Here is a 16645-nt window from a genome sequence, read left to right as displayed (position 1 = left end):
CCACACCCATAACTGATCTTCACAGTAAGGAGCACATGGAGGGCATATGCATGTAAGATAAAAACAATTCCATAGCTCAACTCACCAACCAGTCTGCTGACCAACCAAATGAACCTATCTAACCATCTGTTAAAAGCAGGGGTTTGGTAAGCACGCATTTGCAAAAGCATGTGAAAGCTGCCTTTTCCTTTGCCTGTTCAGTGTTCCTGTTTGTTTGATCTTCTGTTGCCGATCCTGCCTGAACTTGACCATTCTCTTCCTGCTGCTTCTGTCTGGCTGATCCGCTGCTGTGACTTGGCTTGTCTGACCCTGCACCTGCCTACATCCGTGCCCATCTGCCTACAAGTTCTGCATCCGTGCACGTCTGCCTGCAAGTTCTTCATCCGTGCACGTCTGCCTGCAAGTCCTGCATCCGTGCGCATCTGCCTACAAGTCCTGCATCTGTTTGCATCTGCCTACAAGTCCTGCATCAGTGCGCACCTGTCTGCTACTTCTCAGCGTTCCTGCATCCGCAGCAATCAAGCCTGTTCCTGTCTCTGCCAAGTGGATACCATCTTCTGCCAAGCAGACCCTGCAGGCTCTCCTACCCCACTGTGCTCCGAGGGTCACTGTTCCCACTCCAGTGAACCCGGAACCAGACCCATATGAGAGGTCTCCCTCTGCACGTCAGGCTCACCTCCAAGGTGCGTGTCAGAGGAAAAGGACCCCCAAGCTAGTATTCTCAGGAATTCTACTGGTACCTCGAGCCACACTAGAAAGGAAGAGGGGGTGTGTGTATTTTCGGGGGGGCGTGGCCGGATGTGCGGAGTGGAGTGAGTGAGTGTGTGGAAGACACCGTGTGTGTCTCCCTCCCAGGCCCCCATGGCGAAAGCGTGGAGCGCTTAATATTACGGCCGGGTGCAGCGCGAGGAGGGCTGGAGCTGAGCAGCATAGCTGGACGCTGGACGGGAGGAGGAGCGACGGCGCTACACTACCTTATTGTGCCGAGCTCTCCGGGATCTCCGCTGACTTCCGGGTTCCGTATCCCGACGGCCGAAGAGAAGTACGAGCTCACGAGTACCTCCGACCAACGCCGAACCTCTCCTACTGAGAGACGCCGCTTACAGTAACCACCGAAGGTTCCCCCGCTCTCCGGTAAGCCGCGACAGGAGGAAGGAGGTAAGCGGCGGGATTGCGGGGAGGAAGAAACCGGCAGTCTGAGGGGCATTGTAGGCGGAGGTCTGGTGGAGAAAGCTGGGACACAGTGATGCCTGTGGGCTGGTAACATTTAATCAGGAGGGCACCGGAGGGGGTAAGAAAGACTTGTATTTTCCTGTCAGCTTTTTCCCTCTGGATGTCTGGATGCCCGGATCCCATCGCCTTGTGTGTGAGACTGCTAAACTAAACTATTAGCCTGGGTAATACATGCAAAGGAATACTTCCTGTCAAAAAAAAAAAAAAACCCGAACATTTTGTAAGCAGTGTTCAGGAATATCCGATTCTGAGAGCCTGTGGCCTGTGGACTGACTATAAGTCTAGCTCAGTACTGCATTAATTTATCAACTGAGGGACGGTGTTTGTGCTAAATATTAACAGGCTAAACGGTACCTGAGCTAATGTGAGCAAAATAAATGTTTGTGGTGTTACGAAACCAAGAAAAACCAAGAAATAGGAAGTGTTTGTGATACCTGAAATGAACATTGGAATACGGCTATTACTGCATTTAGTGATTATTGTGTGGTGGGCGGTTGGGTCAAAATCCTCTTAAAACACGCTATATCCAGGATTGTTCTGAAGTAAGGGGTGAGGAAGGGAAAGTAAGATGCAACACCTGCGTTCTGCAAAAGAAAGGGGGGAAAAAAGCTTGCAACAGTCCGCCACAGCAGCTAAGTTAGAACAATATGCTCATAACCCGGTACAGTCATCTCAGACTCCTCCAAAAAAAGGACAGTCAAAGGGGCAGCAAGGTGTAATGACCGAAAGGAAAAGCATGGGACAGTCAAACATTAATATTAACACGCAGGCTGGAGCAGTGGCAAAATCCTCAGTAAATAAAAATGCGGATGCAGGGGAACAGTATATAGAAACTACAGCAGGTGACTCCCCCCCGTTAGAAAAAGAGCCAACTATAAAGGACGTGCTATTGGCCGTAAACGCATGTAACATCTCACTGAAAGAACTTTGTAACCAAATGAAGGGAGTGAAGGAGGATCTACTGGTAGTAAGGCAAGACCTACAGAAAGTGGTGGAAAGGACGACAGAACTTGAGATAAGGACTAGTAGATTAGAAGACGATACAACCTTCCTAATTAAAGAAGTAGAAAGCTTGAAGGAGCAGTTCAGTGGATACAGAACAAGAATGGATGAAATGGAAAATAGGCTCCGGAGGGACAATGTGCGAATAGTGGGACTTCCTGAAAGAAGCGAGGGTGTAAACCCTGCTGAATTTATGGAGCATCTTTTGGTTGATTTGTTTGGAAGGGAGGCTTTTTCAACAACATTCTCTATAGAGAGGGCACATAGGGTACCCTTTAGAGCCCCACCTGAGGGGGGGCGCCCCAGGCCACTACTGATGAAATTACTCAATTATAAAGATAAAGTGGTGTTGTTACGGAAAGCAAGGGAAATGGGGAATGTATTGTATAAGGGTGTTAGAATCTCATTATATTCTGACTTCTCCCCAGAACTCCAGAGAAAAAGGGCAGAGTTCTTCCAGGTGAAACGCAGGCTACAGAAGCTTAGGGTGTCGTATGCTCTTCTTTATCCTGCAAAGTTACGGATTAATGCTCTAGGGCATACCCAGGTTTTTTGCTCCCCAATGGAAGTGGAAAAATGGATAGAAGAAAATAAAGAAAAATTTTAGCCCTTGGGGATCTTGGTCAGGAGTGTGCTAGGAAGATAGAAAGAGCTGGGGGGGTGAAGTATGTACGGTGTTTTTTTTTTTTGTTTTTTTTGTGTGAAAGGGGGGGCGGGAGGGAGGTAACACACGGCGAGTGTAGCAGGTGTGGGTGGTGAATAGGTTGTGAAGAGAGTGGTATAAGGTCACTAATAGCCCCTTGGGTAACACCTGGGAAGGTGGGGGAGGGGTGGGAGGGAGGTAGAATGGGAGGGGAGGGAAGAATATGGGGGAGGTTGAGGGAAAAAAAAAATATATGTTTGCACTAAACGGGGTTCAGGAGATAACCCAAACAAAGAAAGGATACAAAGTCTGGGGTGGTAAAATTTGGGGTGGTAAAAAACAAGGAAAATCTGTTGGTTTCACGGGGGAAAATTGTAATAAACAACTATATAGTATAATTCACGTTAAGAGACACATAATATATGAAATAATGGTGATGATTAGTAATTTTGTTATTATATTGGGGATTAATATCGGGGGAGTTTGGTATAATTTAATAAAGAAGGTAGGGGGGAGTTGGAGGGTACTGGGGGACAAGTGGATCCCAGTAGTGTCCTCATTAGACTGTTCATCTTGTTCTCTCTCCTCCCTGCTCAATTTCTCTTCCCCATCTATTTATGTTAATGCAGGATGGAAAAATTAGAAAAAAAAAAGAAGAGGAAGAGGGAGATTAGGGAAGTAAACAAGTGGCTGAGGAGCTGGTGAAGTAAGGAGAGGTTTGAGTTCCTGGAGAACTGGGCCGACTTCTTAGTCAGTCACCAGTTCTATAGAAGGGAGGGACTGCACATAAATGAGGATGGTGCAGATCTGCTGGGAGTGAAGATGGCCAAAAAGTTAGAGGGGTCTTTAAACTAGGAGACGGGGATGGGGACGGGGGGTACAGAGGTAGAGATAGTCAGCCATGAACATATTAAAGAGGGTAGTATTGGGGACGTGAGTGATAGGTTGCTAAAGCACATAAATCTGAGGTAAGTATAGTAACAAGTCCTATTTGCAATCTCAGAACACCTAATAAGAGGACAGTATGCGACCGGTCTAAACTATGTGGCATGTTCACCAATGCCAGGAGCCTGGCGGACAAGATGAGTGAACTAGAGATACTGTTGAACGAGGAGGATTTCGTATTTTTTTTTCAAAATTTCAGAGGCCTGGTTCAACAGCTCTCATGATTGGCTGGCGACTATTTAAGGGTATTCCCTTTATCGCAGGGATAGAGAGGGTACAAAAAAAAGGGGTATGCCTATATATCAGGAATAATGTACAAGTGAATGTGGGAGATTACATCACTAAGGGAGCTAGGGAGGAGGTGGAATCCTTATGGGTAGAGCTCCAAAGGGATGAAGCTAAGGGGAAAATAATACTGGGAGTATGCTATAGGCCCCCCTAACCTGAGGGAGGAGGGGGAGACAGACCTCCTATAACAATTTGGATTAGCAGCAAGGATGGGAAGTGTTATCATAATGGGCGATTTTAATTATCCAGACATAGACTGGGCGGAGGGAACCACACATTCGCCCAAGGCTCGCCAGTTCCTAGATGCCTTTCAGGACAATTTCATGGGTCAGATGGTAGACGCACCAACTAGAAGCAAGGCGTTACTAGATCTACTGATTACCAACAATACAGACCTGATCACGGATGTGGAAATAAAGGGCAATTTAGGAAACAGTGATCACAGGTCAATTGGCTTCAGTATAAATCACACAAATAGGAAACGCAAGGGGAACACAAAGACACCGAATTTCAAAAGAGCCAACTTCCTTAAACTACAAACCTTAACCACTTTCAGACCGGACCATTTTGCTGGTAAATGACCAGAGGTCTTTTTACACTTTGGCACTGCGCTGTTTTAACTGGTAATTGCGCGGTCATGCAATGTTGTACCCAAACAAAATTTGCGTCCTTTTCTTCCCACAAATAGAGCTTTCTTTTGATGGTATTTGATTGCCTCTGCGATTTTTATTTTTTGCGATATAAACGTAAAAAGACCGCAAATTTTGAAAAAAAATGATATTTTCTACTTTTTGTTATTAGAAAAATCCAATAAACTCAATTTTAGTCATACATTTAGGCCAAAATGTATTCAGCCACATGTCTTTGGTAAAAAAAAAGTCAATAATTGTATATTTATTGGTTTGCGCAAAAGTTGTCACATCTACAAACTAAGGTACGTTTTCTGGAATTTACGCAGCTTTTAGTTTACGACTGCCTATCTCATTTCTTGAGGTGCTAAAATGGCAGGGCAGTACAAAACCCCCCCAAATGACCCCATTTTGGAAAGAAGACCCCCTAAGGAAATTGATAAGAGGCATGTTGAGCCCATTGAATATTTTATTTTTTTGCCTCAAGCGATTGAATAATGACAAAAAAAAAAATTTTTTTTTTTTTTACACAAAGTTGTCACTAAATGATATATTGTTCACACATGCTATGGGCGTATGTGAAATGACACCCCAAAATAAATTCTGCTGCTTCTCCTGAGTACGGGGATACCACATATGTGGGACTTTTTGGGAGCCTAGCCGCGTACCGGGCCCCGAAAACCAAGCACCGCCTTCAGGCTTTCTAAGGGCGTAAATTTTTGAGTTCACTTCTCACTACCTATTACAGTTTTGAAGGCCATAAAATGCCAAGATGGCACAAAACCCCCACAAATGACCCCATTTTAGAAAGTAGACACCCCAAGCTATTTGCTGAGAGGCATGTTGAGTTCATGGAATATTTTATATTTTGCCACAAGTTGCGGGAAAATTACAAACTTTTTTTTTTTTTTTTTTTTTTTTAACAAAGTTGTCACTAAATGATATATTGCTCATGCATGCCATGGGCATATGTGAAATGACACCCCAAAATAAATTCTGCTGCTTCTCCTGAGTACGGGGATACCACATATGTGGGACTTTTTGGGAGCCTAGCCGCGTACGGGGCCCCGAAAACCAAGCACCGCCTTCAGGCTTTCTAAGGGCGTAAATTTTTGAGTTCACTTCTCACTACCTATTACAGTTTTGAAGGCCATAAAATGCCAAGATGGCACAAAACCCCCACAAATGACCCCATTTTAGAAAGTAGACACCCCAAGCTATTTGCTGAGAGGCATGTTGAGTCCATGGAATATTTTATATTTTGCCACAAGTTGCGGGAAAATTACAAACTTTTTTTTTTTTTTTTTTTCACAAAGTTGTCACTAAATGATATATTGCTCACGCATGCCATGGGCATATGTGAAATGACACCCCAAAATAAATTCTGCTGCTTCTCCTGAGTACGGGGATACCACATATGTGGGACTTTTTGGGAGCCTAGCCGCGTACGGGGCCCCGAAAACCAATCACCGCCTTTAGGGTTTCTAAGGGCGTTACAGTTTTGAAGGCCATAAAATGCCAAGATGGCACAAACCCCCCCCAAATGACCCCATTTTGGAAAGTAGACACCCCTAAATTTAGGGGTACACTAGTGAGACTAGGTAATAAATGGCGGGTGCCCTGAAACTATAAAAAAATAACTAACCAACCAGCGTCACCTGTAACAGTTATATGGTGATCACTGGTGAAAGGGTTAACTAGGGGGCAATTAGGGGGCTTTATGCGGTAGTATATGGGGGTCCCTGGCGCTATAAAAAGCTGCAGCGAACCTAAATACCTACCTGCCTAACTAGCGTCACCTGTGACACTAATACAGCGATCAGAAAAACGATCGCTTATTAGGCTGGGTTCACACTGGAGCGATGCGGGAACGCCACGAATGCGCGGCGGGTTCCCGCATCGCATGCCTCCCGGCGGCAATTCACACTGCCCTATGCGAACTGCTGGGAGTGTCAGTGAAATGTTACTGACACCCCCAGATCAGTTCGCATATCGCAGTGCGATCTGCAAACTCGGATCGCATGGTGTGAACACCCATGCGATCCGATTCTGCTGCGGGCCAAAAAAAGGGTCCCGTGCGAATTTGCGGCGGGTGCGGCGGGTGCGGCGAATGGCTGAACTCGAATCGCACAGAGATCGGATGTGATTTGCACTGCAGTGCGGTGCGAATCACATCCGTTCTCATAAACCGCTGCAATGTGAACCCAGCCTTAGTGACACTGGCGACGGGGGGTGATCACGGGGTTAAACCTTTATTGGGGGGGTTAGGGGGGTACCTTAGAACTAAAGGGGGCTAACCCTAACTGCCCTAACAGTTATTAGTCACAAATGACACCCGCCGGGTGATCAGGGGGTTAAACCTTTATTAGGTAATAAATGGCGGGTGCCCTGAAACTATAAAAAAATAACTAACCAACCAGCGTCACCTGTAACAGTTATATGGTGATCACTGGTGAAAGGGTTAACTAGGGGGCAATCAGGGGGCTTTATGCGGTAGTATATGGGGGTCCCTGGCGCTATAAAAAGCTGCGGCGAACCTAAATACCTACCTGCCTAACTAGCGTCACCTGTGACACTAATACGGCGATCAGAAAAATTATCGCTTATTAGGCTGGGTTCACACTGGAGCGATGCGGAAACGCCGCGAATCCGCGGCGGGTTCCCGCATCGCATGCCTCCCGGCGGCAGTTCACACTGCCCTATGCGAACTGCTGGGAGTGTCAGTGAAATGTTACTGACACCCCCAGATCAGTTCGCATATCGCAGTGCGATCTGCAAACTCGGATCGCATGGTGTGAACACCCATGCGATCCGATTCTGCTGCGGGCCAAAAAAAGGGTCCCGTGCGAATTTGCGGCGGGTGCGGCGGGTGCGGCGGGTGTGGCGGGTGCGGCGGGTGCGGCGAATGGCTGAACTCGAATCGCACAGAGATCGGATGTGATTTGCACTGCAGTGCGGTGCGAATCACATTCGTTCTCATAAACCGCTGCAATGTGAACCCAGCCTTAGTGACACTGGCGACGGGGGGTGATCACGGGGTTAAACCTTTATTGGGGGGGTTAGGGGGGTACATTAGAACTAAAGGGGGCTAACTCTAACTGCCCTAACAGTTATTACAGTCACAAATGACACCAATGCAAAAAAAAAAAAATGACATTGGTGTCACTGTGACTGGGGGGCAGGGGTAATTGGGGGGGTGATCGGGGGGTAAAGGGGGGGTGTGAGTGTGCCTGGCATGTTCTACTGTGTAGTGTAGTGCTTGTGCAACTCACCGATCCGCTCTCCTCCGTGTCGGAACGAAAAATACCGACACGGAGGAGAGAATACATCACTTCCTCTCCTGTGTTTACATTACAGGAGAGGAAGTGATGTCACCGGGGATTTCTATTCGTCGGGAGCGATCGCGAGGGGGTGGCCATGAATGAATGGCCGCCCCCTCGTCCCGGATCGCTCCCGGACGAAAACCGACCGCCGCAGGCACCGGGCGGGGGGGGGGAGGCAAGGGACGTACATGTAAGTCCTTATGCCTGCCCGTGCCATTCTACCGACGTACATCGGCGTGCGGCGGTCGGCAACTGGTTAAAAAAGGTTAAATGTTAAAAAAGACCTAATGTTCTAATGGTCTTGTAATCAATTTTTCATTCAATTGCATCAAAGATGGCTGAGGTCAATTACAAATTGCTAACCAGATGGCACTACACACCATCAAAACTCCATCAGATGTTCCCCGCCAATTCCCTGTTGTGTTGGAGGAATTGTGGGAGCAAAGCAACACACGCGCACATATGGTGGTCGTGTTCACATATCCGCCCCTTCTGGGCTAGAATTATCCGACTTATACAACAAATATCCAATGTTACTCTACCTTCAGACCCATGGGCCATCCTCTTCCATGCTACCACGGAACCAGTTGGAAGATATAAACGTTCCATAGTCCCTCACCTGCTCAACGCGGCCAAAGCACTCATACCCACCCATTGGGGTCAGCCAGAAACTCCAACCATGAAAAAGTGGTTTCAAAAAATTTCAGAGGTTAATCTCATTGAAGAAATCACCCACCGCATCAAGGACACTTATCGACGACACACTCTAACCTGGTCCCCGTGGACAGAATTCAAGCACACCACAACTTATAAGGAGATAATTGCACAACCCCACTGAGACTCAATCCACGCCTGTTACATACGCTATTATTATCTTAAGGTTGATCCCCTGAGGTTATTATTTGGCTCATCTCTCATGTGAACATAATGTACTCTGACATATTCTTTACTGTGCTCCATGCATGCCAGCCTCCCCTTCCTCCTCCTCCTTACCCCCCTACTTCTTTTTCTTTTCTCTCCTTCTTTTCCAAATTTCTTCTGGGAACTATGCACACTTTCCCCAACTTGAACGTAAACATAAGGGCTTACATAAACACGGCTGAGTGCAATTCATTCAAACACCTTGACGTAAGGATTTTAAAATTGGTTTTATAATGCATTCTTGGGTCCATAAGTGACCTTACATGTCTTCAATGCCCTAGACTTTACCCACAGAATCGACACTACAATGTCTTGTTTAGGTTCATGCTTTAATGTAATTTGTATTCCCTGTTTTTCCTTCAATAGTATTCTTCCTCTATCTTTGGTCTCAAAAAATATATGTAATTTTCTGTAATTAAAATGCGTGCATTTCCCGCCTTGATTATATGTCTTGGCTCAGCTACAGCGGAAGGCTGTCAGAAGTTTTACAGTGCCGAAGTTCATAGCTTGCTGCTGCTGTTGCAGAGGGAGAAGGGGGGATATCAGGGAGATAGACAAGACACTATCCTTGCAGGTTTAACTCAGCACAGTATGTGTCATTCCCGTTCTCCTTCAGCAGTAAATCTTGAGGTTGTCAGCTGATCAGCCTCTAGTATTTTAAACACAGTGATGAGAATACAGGACAACAGAGGCTGTGCAGAGCAGAATGAGATTGTATTTTAAACAGTTTATTTTAATCATTCGTTTTAATGTTTTACATTTTCTGACTAAAGCTCCACTTTAAAGCGGAGGTCCACCCTAAAATGGACATTCCGCTCATCGGATTCCTCCCCCCCTCCGGCGCCACGATTGGCACCTTTCAGGGGGGAGGGGGGTGCAGTTACCTGGATAATCCAGGTAACTGCACCCACTTCCGGGCTAGCTCTCTGCGGAAAGGGGCGTACATTACGCCCCTTTCCGCAAGTGCCCACCCCCTTCCGCAAGTGCCCCGCTGCCTGCTGGGAAACACACAGATCCCAGAGGCAGCGGGGACCGTCCTCATTGCGCAGCGCGGCTCGCGCATGCGCAGTAGGGAACCGGGAAATGAAGCCGAAAGGCTCCATTTCCTGATTCCCATACCCAAGATGGCGGCGGCAGCACTCGAGTGTTGATCTAGAGATTGGCTTCGGGTGCCGACATCGCGGGCGCGCTGGACAGGTAAGTGTCACTATTTTAAAAGTCAGCAGCTGCAGTATTTGTAGCTGCTGACTTTAAAAAAAAAAAAAAAACGCGGAGTCCCGGCGGACTCCCGCTTTAAGTTAAGCATTCCTAATTTGAACTGATATAGACATATTTCTGTAAACCACTGGATGTTTGGCATTACTGAAGGGTCAGCAGATAAAAAAAAAAAAAAAAGGGTACTTATCGTACTAGAGCATATTGACTGGGAGGGACAGCTGTCTGTCCCTAGGGTCATGTTTAGCAGATTATATCTAAAATGATTTGATCTGTAACACAGTCACCTCACGTATAGGCAGACTTAAGCAGGGACAAATGTTGATCCATTTGCTGCTGTTTCTGCTTAATAGAAATCAATCTAATGATTGACTTCCGTCAAATTGGACTGTTGGAAAATGTTTCTTGATCAGCATGCTGCAGCCAGTTGGCTGCAGTGCTGATTACTATATTCTAAGGCCGCGTACACACGGGCGGATTGTCTGCCCAACTTAGTCCGCTGAACCGCGTTTCAGCGGACAATCCGCTCGTGTGTGGGCTTCAGCGGACTTTTTCAGCGGACAGTCTGACGGACTTTGTCTTTCGGAATTTCCGTAATTTTGTCCGTCCAAACTTGGTTTTGTCCGTCCAAACTTGGTTTCAGCGGACAGTCCGCTCGTGTGTAGGCAAGTTGGACGGACTAAGTATGGCGCATGCTCAGAAAGGATTTACACGGCCGAAGGTTGCATTGCAGTGTATTGGACGTCGTTTTTCTAGTCCCGTCGTACGTGCTGTACACGTCATCGCGCAAGTTTTCAGCGGACTGTCTGTTCATCGTGTGTGGTCAAGTCCGTTCATTCAAAATTTGGACGGACTGTCTGTCGGATTGTCTGACGAACTTAGTTGGGCAGACAATCCGCCCGTGTGTACGCGGCCTAATAGTGAAGAAGTCCCTGCTTTCAGAATACAATAGAACCGTGGGGAGGATTCCTGCTTCCACATAACATTTGTTGAGGGGGGAATATGGTCGCTTTTTTTTTTTTTTTTTGATCAGCCCAATGGCTGAAAGAAAAAATAAAATCTATGGCCAACCTTAGTATGAAATCAGGACATTCCTTTCCCTAATCACCATATATTATACAGATTCACAGAAAGCTACAGCACATGGGTTTGTTCACACTGGACAATTACATTTGTACTCGGAGTCAATCTGTTATAGTCTAGGAAAGGAACAAAGAGCAACAGAGAACATAGACCTGAAGTGTGCTGGGGTCACATGGTCAGTATGCCTAAAAGGGGGCATAACCAAGTATGAAATTAATGAAATGAAAGAAGAAAGAAAAAGGGAATGGGTGGGTGGGACACGACGGCCTACCACCACGAGGGGAGGAGGCAAAGGAAGGCAGGCTTTATGCAGCCTGACTCCTTCCACAAATACAGGCTGACCTGCGGTCAGCCTTACACTTGTACTCGGAGTCAATCTGTGATAGTCTAGGAAAGGAACAAAGAGCAACAGAGAACATAGACCTGAAGTGTGCTGGGGTCACCTGGTCAGTATGCCTAAAAGGGGGCAAAAATAAACACAGTAGGATGAAAGCTTTAACAATCCGATTTATTACACACTGAATTATGTATAACCTGCCAAAACTGACAACCGCTTGTGGTATCTTGAAAAGTGGCTCTGGGACATACCCAGAGAAACAAGTCGACCTTCACCTACCCAAAAAAACAACTAATAAGGACTGGGGCCCCCCCAGCGCAAAGCCACAGAAGCTACTCCTATCCTGAATGAATAGCCAAAGTACGCTTAAGGGTGCAGACCCTGACTGGCCAAAAAAGAGGGTGTCAATGAAGTATGCATTGAGCTGCAGTGAGAGGAGCGCTAGGGAAAGGCAAACAGACAACCATCCCTGGGTTTGACAGATGTAGTACTGATAAGCTGGTTTAAACCAACACCGGGCACCATGCTCCCTGATGACAGGAACAGGAACCTGATGACAGTGCCGCCTCCCGATTGCTGTGTCTTGTGAGCATGCAGATGAAAACCGGGGTGCCAAACCAGTTGATTGACCAAAGTAAGCAAGACCCTGGGCCAGAAGCGCAACTCCCCTGGCCTCAGGAAACATAAAAGTCCAGATAAAACACTGCCTTGAGCACCAAGCTGGTCCACAACGTAAAAGGAGACCTTGAGAGCATGTTGGAATGTCACGAAGAATATGACCCTCGATGGGAAGACTGCTGAGCACAGCAGGAGGGCTACTTTCCTGGAACCCTGAGGACAGATTATAATGCACAACCTGGGCCAGAAACATAACTGCAAGAGAAAGGCGAGCAGAACTGAGAAACCTGTGACAGCAATGTAAGCTGCGTGAAGGAACGTGACCGAACGAGAACATGAGTAGCGCGCGCTGACGAAAACCGAGGCTGCAAGAAAAAAACGCAACCTGCAGAAGAAACGCCAGTTACACGAAAGCGTGAATTGATGAACAACGTGAGAATCTGGGAAAACAAGAGAAACCTGGGAAAATGAGAAACCTGGGAAAACGAGAGAACATGAACGTGAGTTGGCATAGAAACGTAAATGGCACAAGAAACTTACCTGCATGAGAAACGTTGTTTCGAACATAGTTTTGAACGAAAAAAGTGAGCAGTGTAAGAAACAGATGAGGAGACTTGCCACCGAACAAGCCAATTAAACAACCACCTCAATCTGTTAACCCATAGACGTGATGGGTAACCTGCAGTGGAAGAACAAACCCAGCTGTGTGAAAATGACCAGAGAACATAACAGACAATCAGCCCATGACATAACAATACCCCTGGTACCTGACAAGTATAAGGATGTGGGTGGAGAAATGACAAGACCAACAGCGCATGAATGTGAACCTAATGACAACCCACCCTACTGTATGCAGTAAGCGAGCCCGAGCAACCTGCAGCTCTAAGGCAGGAAATTAAACATGAACACTCAGGGCCAAGGTACCCAGAGACTGTGGTGGGTAGTAGTAAAGGTGTAATGGTGAAAGTGCATGTATGACGTATGGACTACAGGCGAGAAGTTTGTGGGACAACAATCAATTAAAAATGAAACCTCAGCCCGTATGGTGCTGTAGACGTGACAGATCCTGGATGTAAGCACTAGCTAACGGAAATGTAGTGAACGAAAGGAAATGACATAAAAAAGGCATAAGACATGAATGTAAGAAACATTGGAAATGTGAGAACGTGAGATTACGTAAGAAACATGGGAAACGTAAGAAACGCGAGAATACGTAAAAAACATGGAAAACGTGAGAAACATGGGAAACACGAGAACACGAGAATATGTAAGAAATGTGAGAAACGCGAGAATACGTAAGAAACATGAGAAACGTAAAAAACATGAGAAACATGAAAAACGCGAGAAAACGTAAGAACACGGGAAACGGGAGAAACATGGGAAACGTGAGAAACGTGAGAAACGCGGGAAATGTGAGAAACATGGGAAACGTGAGAAACATGGGAAACGTGAGAAACGTGAGAATACGTTAAATTTGAGAAATGTAAGAAACATAGGAAACATAAGAAACGTGAGGAAACGTAAGAAACCCGGGAAACAGAAGAAAACATAGGAAACGGGAGAAACGTGAGAAACATGGGAAACGAGAGAAACAAGGGTAACGAGAGAAACATGGGAAACATGGGAAATGTGAAAAAACATGGGAAACGTGAAAAAACATGGGAAACGTGAGAAACGCAAGACACACGAGCACCGCAAGAAATACGGGAAAGGTGAGAAAATGTAAGAAACATGGGAAACGTGAGAAACGTGGGAAACGCGAGAAACGTGGGAAACATGGGAAACATGAGAAACGCGAGAATACGTAAAAACATGAGAAACTTAAGCAACATGAAAACATGAGAAACGTGAGAAAACGTAAGAAACATGGGAAACGGGAGAAACATGGGAACGGGAGAAACGTGGGAAACGCGGGAAACGAGAGAAACATGGGACACTAGAGAAACAAGGGACACTAGAGAAACAAGGGAAACGAGAGAAACAAGGGAAACGAGAGAAACATGGGAAACGTGAGAAGCACAAGAAACACGAGAAGCACAAGAAACACGAGAACCACAAGAAATACGGGAAACGTGAGAAACGTAAGAACGTGAAAAGTACGTAAGAAACACGGGAAACGTAAGACACATGGGAAACGTAAGAAACATGGGAAACGTGAGAAACATGGGAAACGTAAGAAACATAACGTAAGAAACAGGAGAAACGTAAGAAATGCGGGAAACATGAGAAACTTAAGAAACATGGGAAAAACCATGAATTGGTATGAGAAGCGAAAAAAATTGACTGAGAACCCTACAATTGCATGAAAAACTGTAAATTGCCCGAGAAACCGTAAATTGCATGAGAAACCGCAAATTGCATGAGAAATCGCAAATTGCATAAGAAACCGTAAATTGCACACAAAAAACGTAAATTGCACAAAAGGCCTTAATTGCATAAGAAACCGTAAATTGCATGAAAAACCATAAATCACATGGAAACCGTAAATTGCCTGCTAAACGAAAGTGCATGAAACCGAAAATTGCCTAAGAACCGTAAATTGCATAAGAACCGTAAATTGGATGATAAATATAATTGCATGAAAAAAAACATAAATTGCATGAGAAACCGTAAATCGCATGAGAACGTAAAGTGCATGAGAACCGCAAATTGCATGAAAACCGTAAATTGCATGAGAAAACCGTTACTGCATGAGAAACATAAATTGCATGAAAAACCGTAACTGCATGAGACCATACCTACCTGGAACCCCCACTCCCCACAGAAAATGCTTGGTTTGCCGCTCATGAACACCAGGCTGTACAGGCCGCAGAAATGCTGAAACTGGGAGTAGTATGCACTGGATGGCCATATGAATGAGTGAAAAGATAAGCCGGTTGCAGCTTTATAGCTCAGAGCACCGGGAGAAGCATGTGGACAGCCCCCCCCCCCCCCCACACGAAGATATTGTACCAGGAGAGGGGAGCTGGCGGGAGGCCGGCCGAACACCTCCCCCCGGCGTGAGCACTGGGAGAAGCATGTGGACAGCCCCCCCCACGAAGATATTGTACCAGGAGAGGGGAGCTGGCGGGCGGCCGGCCGAACACCCCCCCTCCCCAGCACGCGCACCCCGGGAGAAGCAGGCGGGCGGACACCCCCCGTGATGTCAGATAACCCAAGGGGTAATAAGAAGGTAGGTGAGCAGGTGGTCGGTCTCCCTGGTGGTGCCCGGCGTGAGCCCCGAGGAAGGAACCGCCACCACGACTGCAGCCGATTCGCACAGTGAGGACCCGGAACTGATGTCACAACACGACGGCCTACCACCTGCGGTCAGCCTTACACGTATCTATCCCAAAAAGGTTTTCCATTACTGGGCCCCTGTGAGCAATACTAGGTCCATAAAGACTGCAAAGACATGGTTTGATGAGTTTGGTATACAAGAATTCAAGAGGCCTGCACAGAATCCTGATTTCAAGTCTATTGAAAAGTTTTGGGATGAATTGGGACACTGATTGGGAGCCAGGTGTTTCCATCCAACATTTGTATTTAACCTCACAAATGCTATTTTGTGGAAATTTGTGGATATCATTCTTAGAAGAGTGGAAGTGCTAAAGCAACAATTAGTGTGCCAACTCTTTATTAATGGCTATGGTTTGGAAGGGGGTGTCTAAAAAACTCATATAGGTGTGATGGTCACGTATCTACAAACCTTTGGCCATATGATGTAGTTACCTGTGAGGATTGAGTTTGATCATCAGAGCGTTCTCGTGAAAGGTAATGAAAAGCAGATGTGTAGTCTGAACAGGAGGAAACAGCCTCTTGTATGTCTTCATGGCTCCAGCTGCCATCGTTCACCTCACAGAGTTGCTCATAGATCATTTGCTTTGTTTCCAAGGACTGTAAAATACAATTTCATAGTAATAGTAAAAGGGATAAGAAATACATGTATACAACCACAAGTCTTCAGTCCAAGATCCTTATATCTAACTAAAACCTTCAGGGCCCTGCTGCAAGAAACCAAGATACCCCAGCCTGGGCCCTTTCCTCCGGCCAGGGGCCCTTCACATGTTCTGCAGCTGGCTTCCTTCCTTCCATCTTGGGGCCCCCTCACAGTGGTGGAATATCAGGGCCCAGTGGCAGGTGTGACCTTTGTGACCCTAGTAGTTCCGTCAATGGTGTCAATAGTTGTTTATTTTTGTTATTTTAATTTATTGTTATTTTATTTATTATTATTTTTTTACATTTTATTTTATTAATTTATTTTTTTACATTTCATATTATTTTTATTTTTTCCAATTTTATTTTTTTATATTTTGACAATTGTTTTAGGAGTCCCACTGGGGGCTTTGGTGAAATATCAGGAGTCTAAACAAACCTCTGATATTTCACCTTTGAGGCAGAGAAAGGAGATTGAGGACACAACTCTTAA

General features: G+C 46.0%; 1 protein-coding gene across 1 annotated transcript in view; it reads right to left on the bottom strand.

Annotated features, from left to right (window-relative positions):
* The window catches only part of LOC143997354 (E3 ubiquitin-protein ligase RNF31-like), a 126757-nt gene that overhangs the window by 53372 nt on the left and 56740 nt on the right, over window positions 1-16645 (bottom strand). The window contains exon 6 of the mRNA XM_077492934.1: window positions 15949-16113. Coding sequence (XP_077349060.1) covers window positions 15949-16113 — 165 coding nt within the window. The remainder of the gene's footprint in view (window positions 1-15948; window positions 16114-16645) is intronic.

This window comes from Lithobates pipiens, unplaced genomic scaffold (assembly GCF_037356315.1).
Source record: "Lithobates pipiens isolate NorthernLeopardFrog02 unplaced genomic scaffold, aLitPip1_a1.2 Scaffold_19, whole genome shotgun sequence".
Lineage (NCBI taxonomy): Eukaryota > Metazoa > Chordata > Amphibia > Anura > Ranidae > Lithobates > Lithobates pipiens.
The sequence above is the reverse complement of the archived record's forward strand: the minus strand, read 5'-3'. Positions and strand labels throughout refer to the sequence as shown.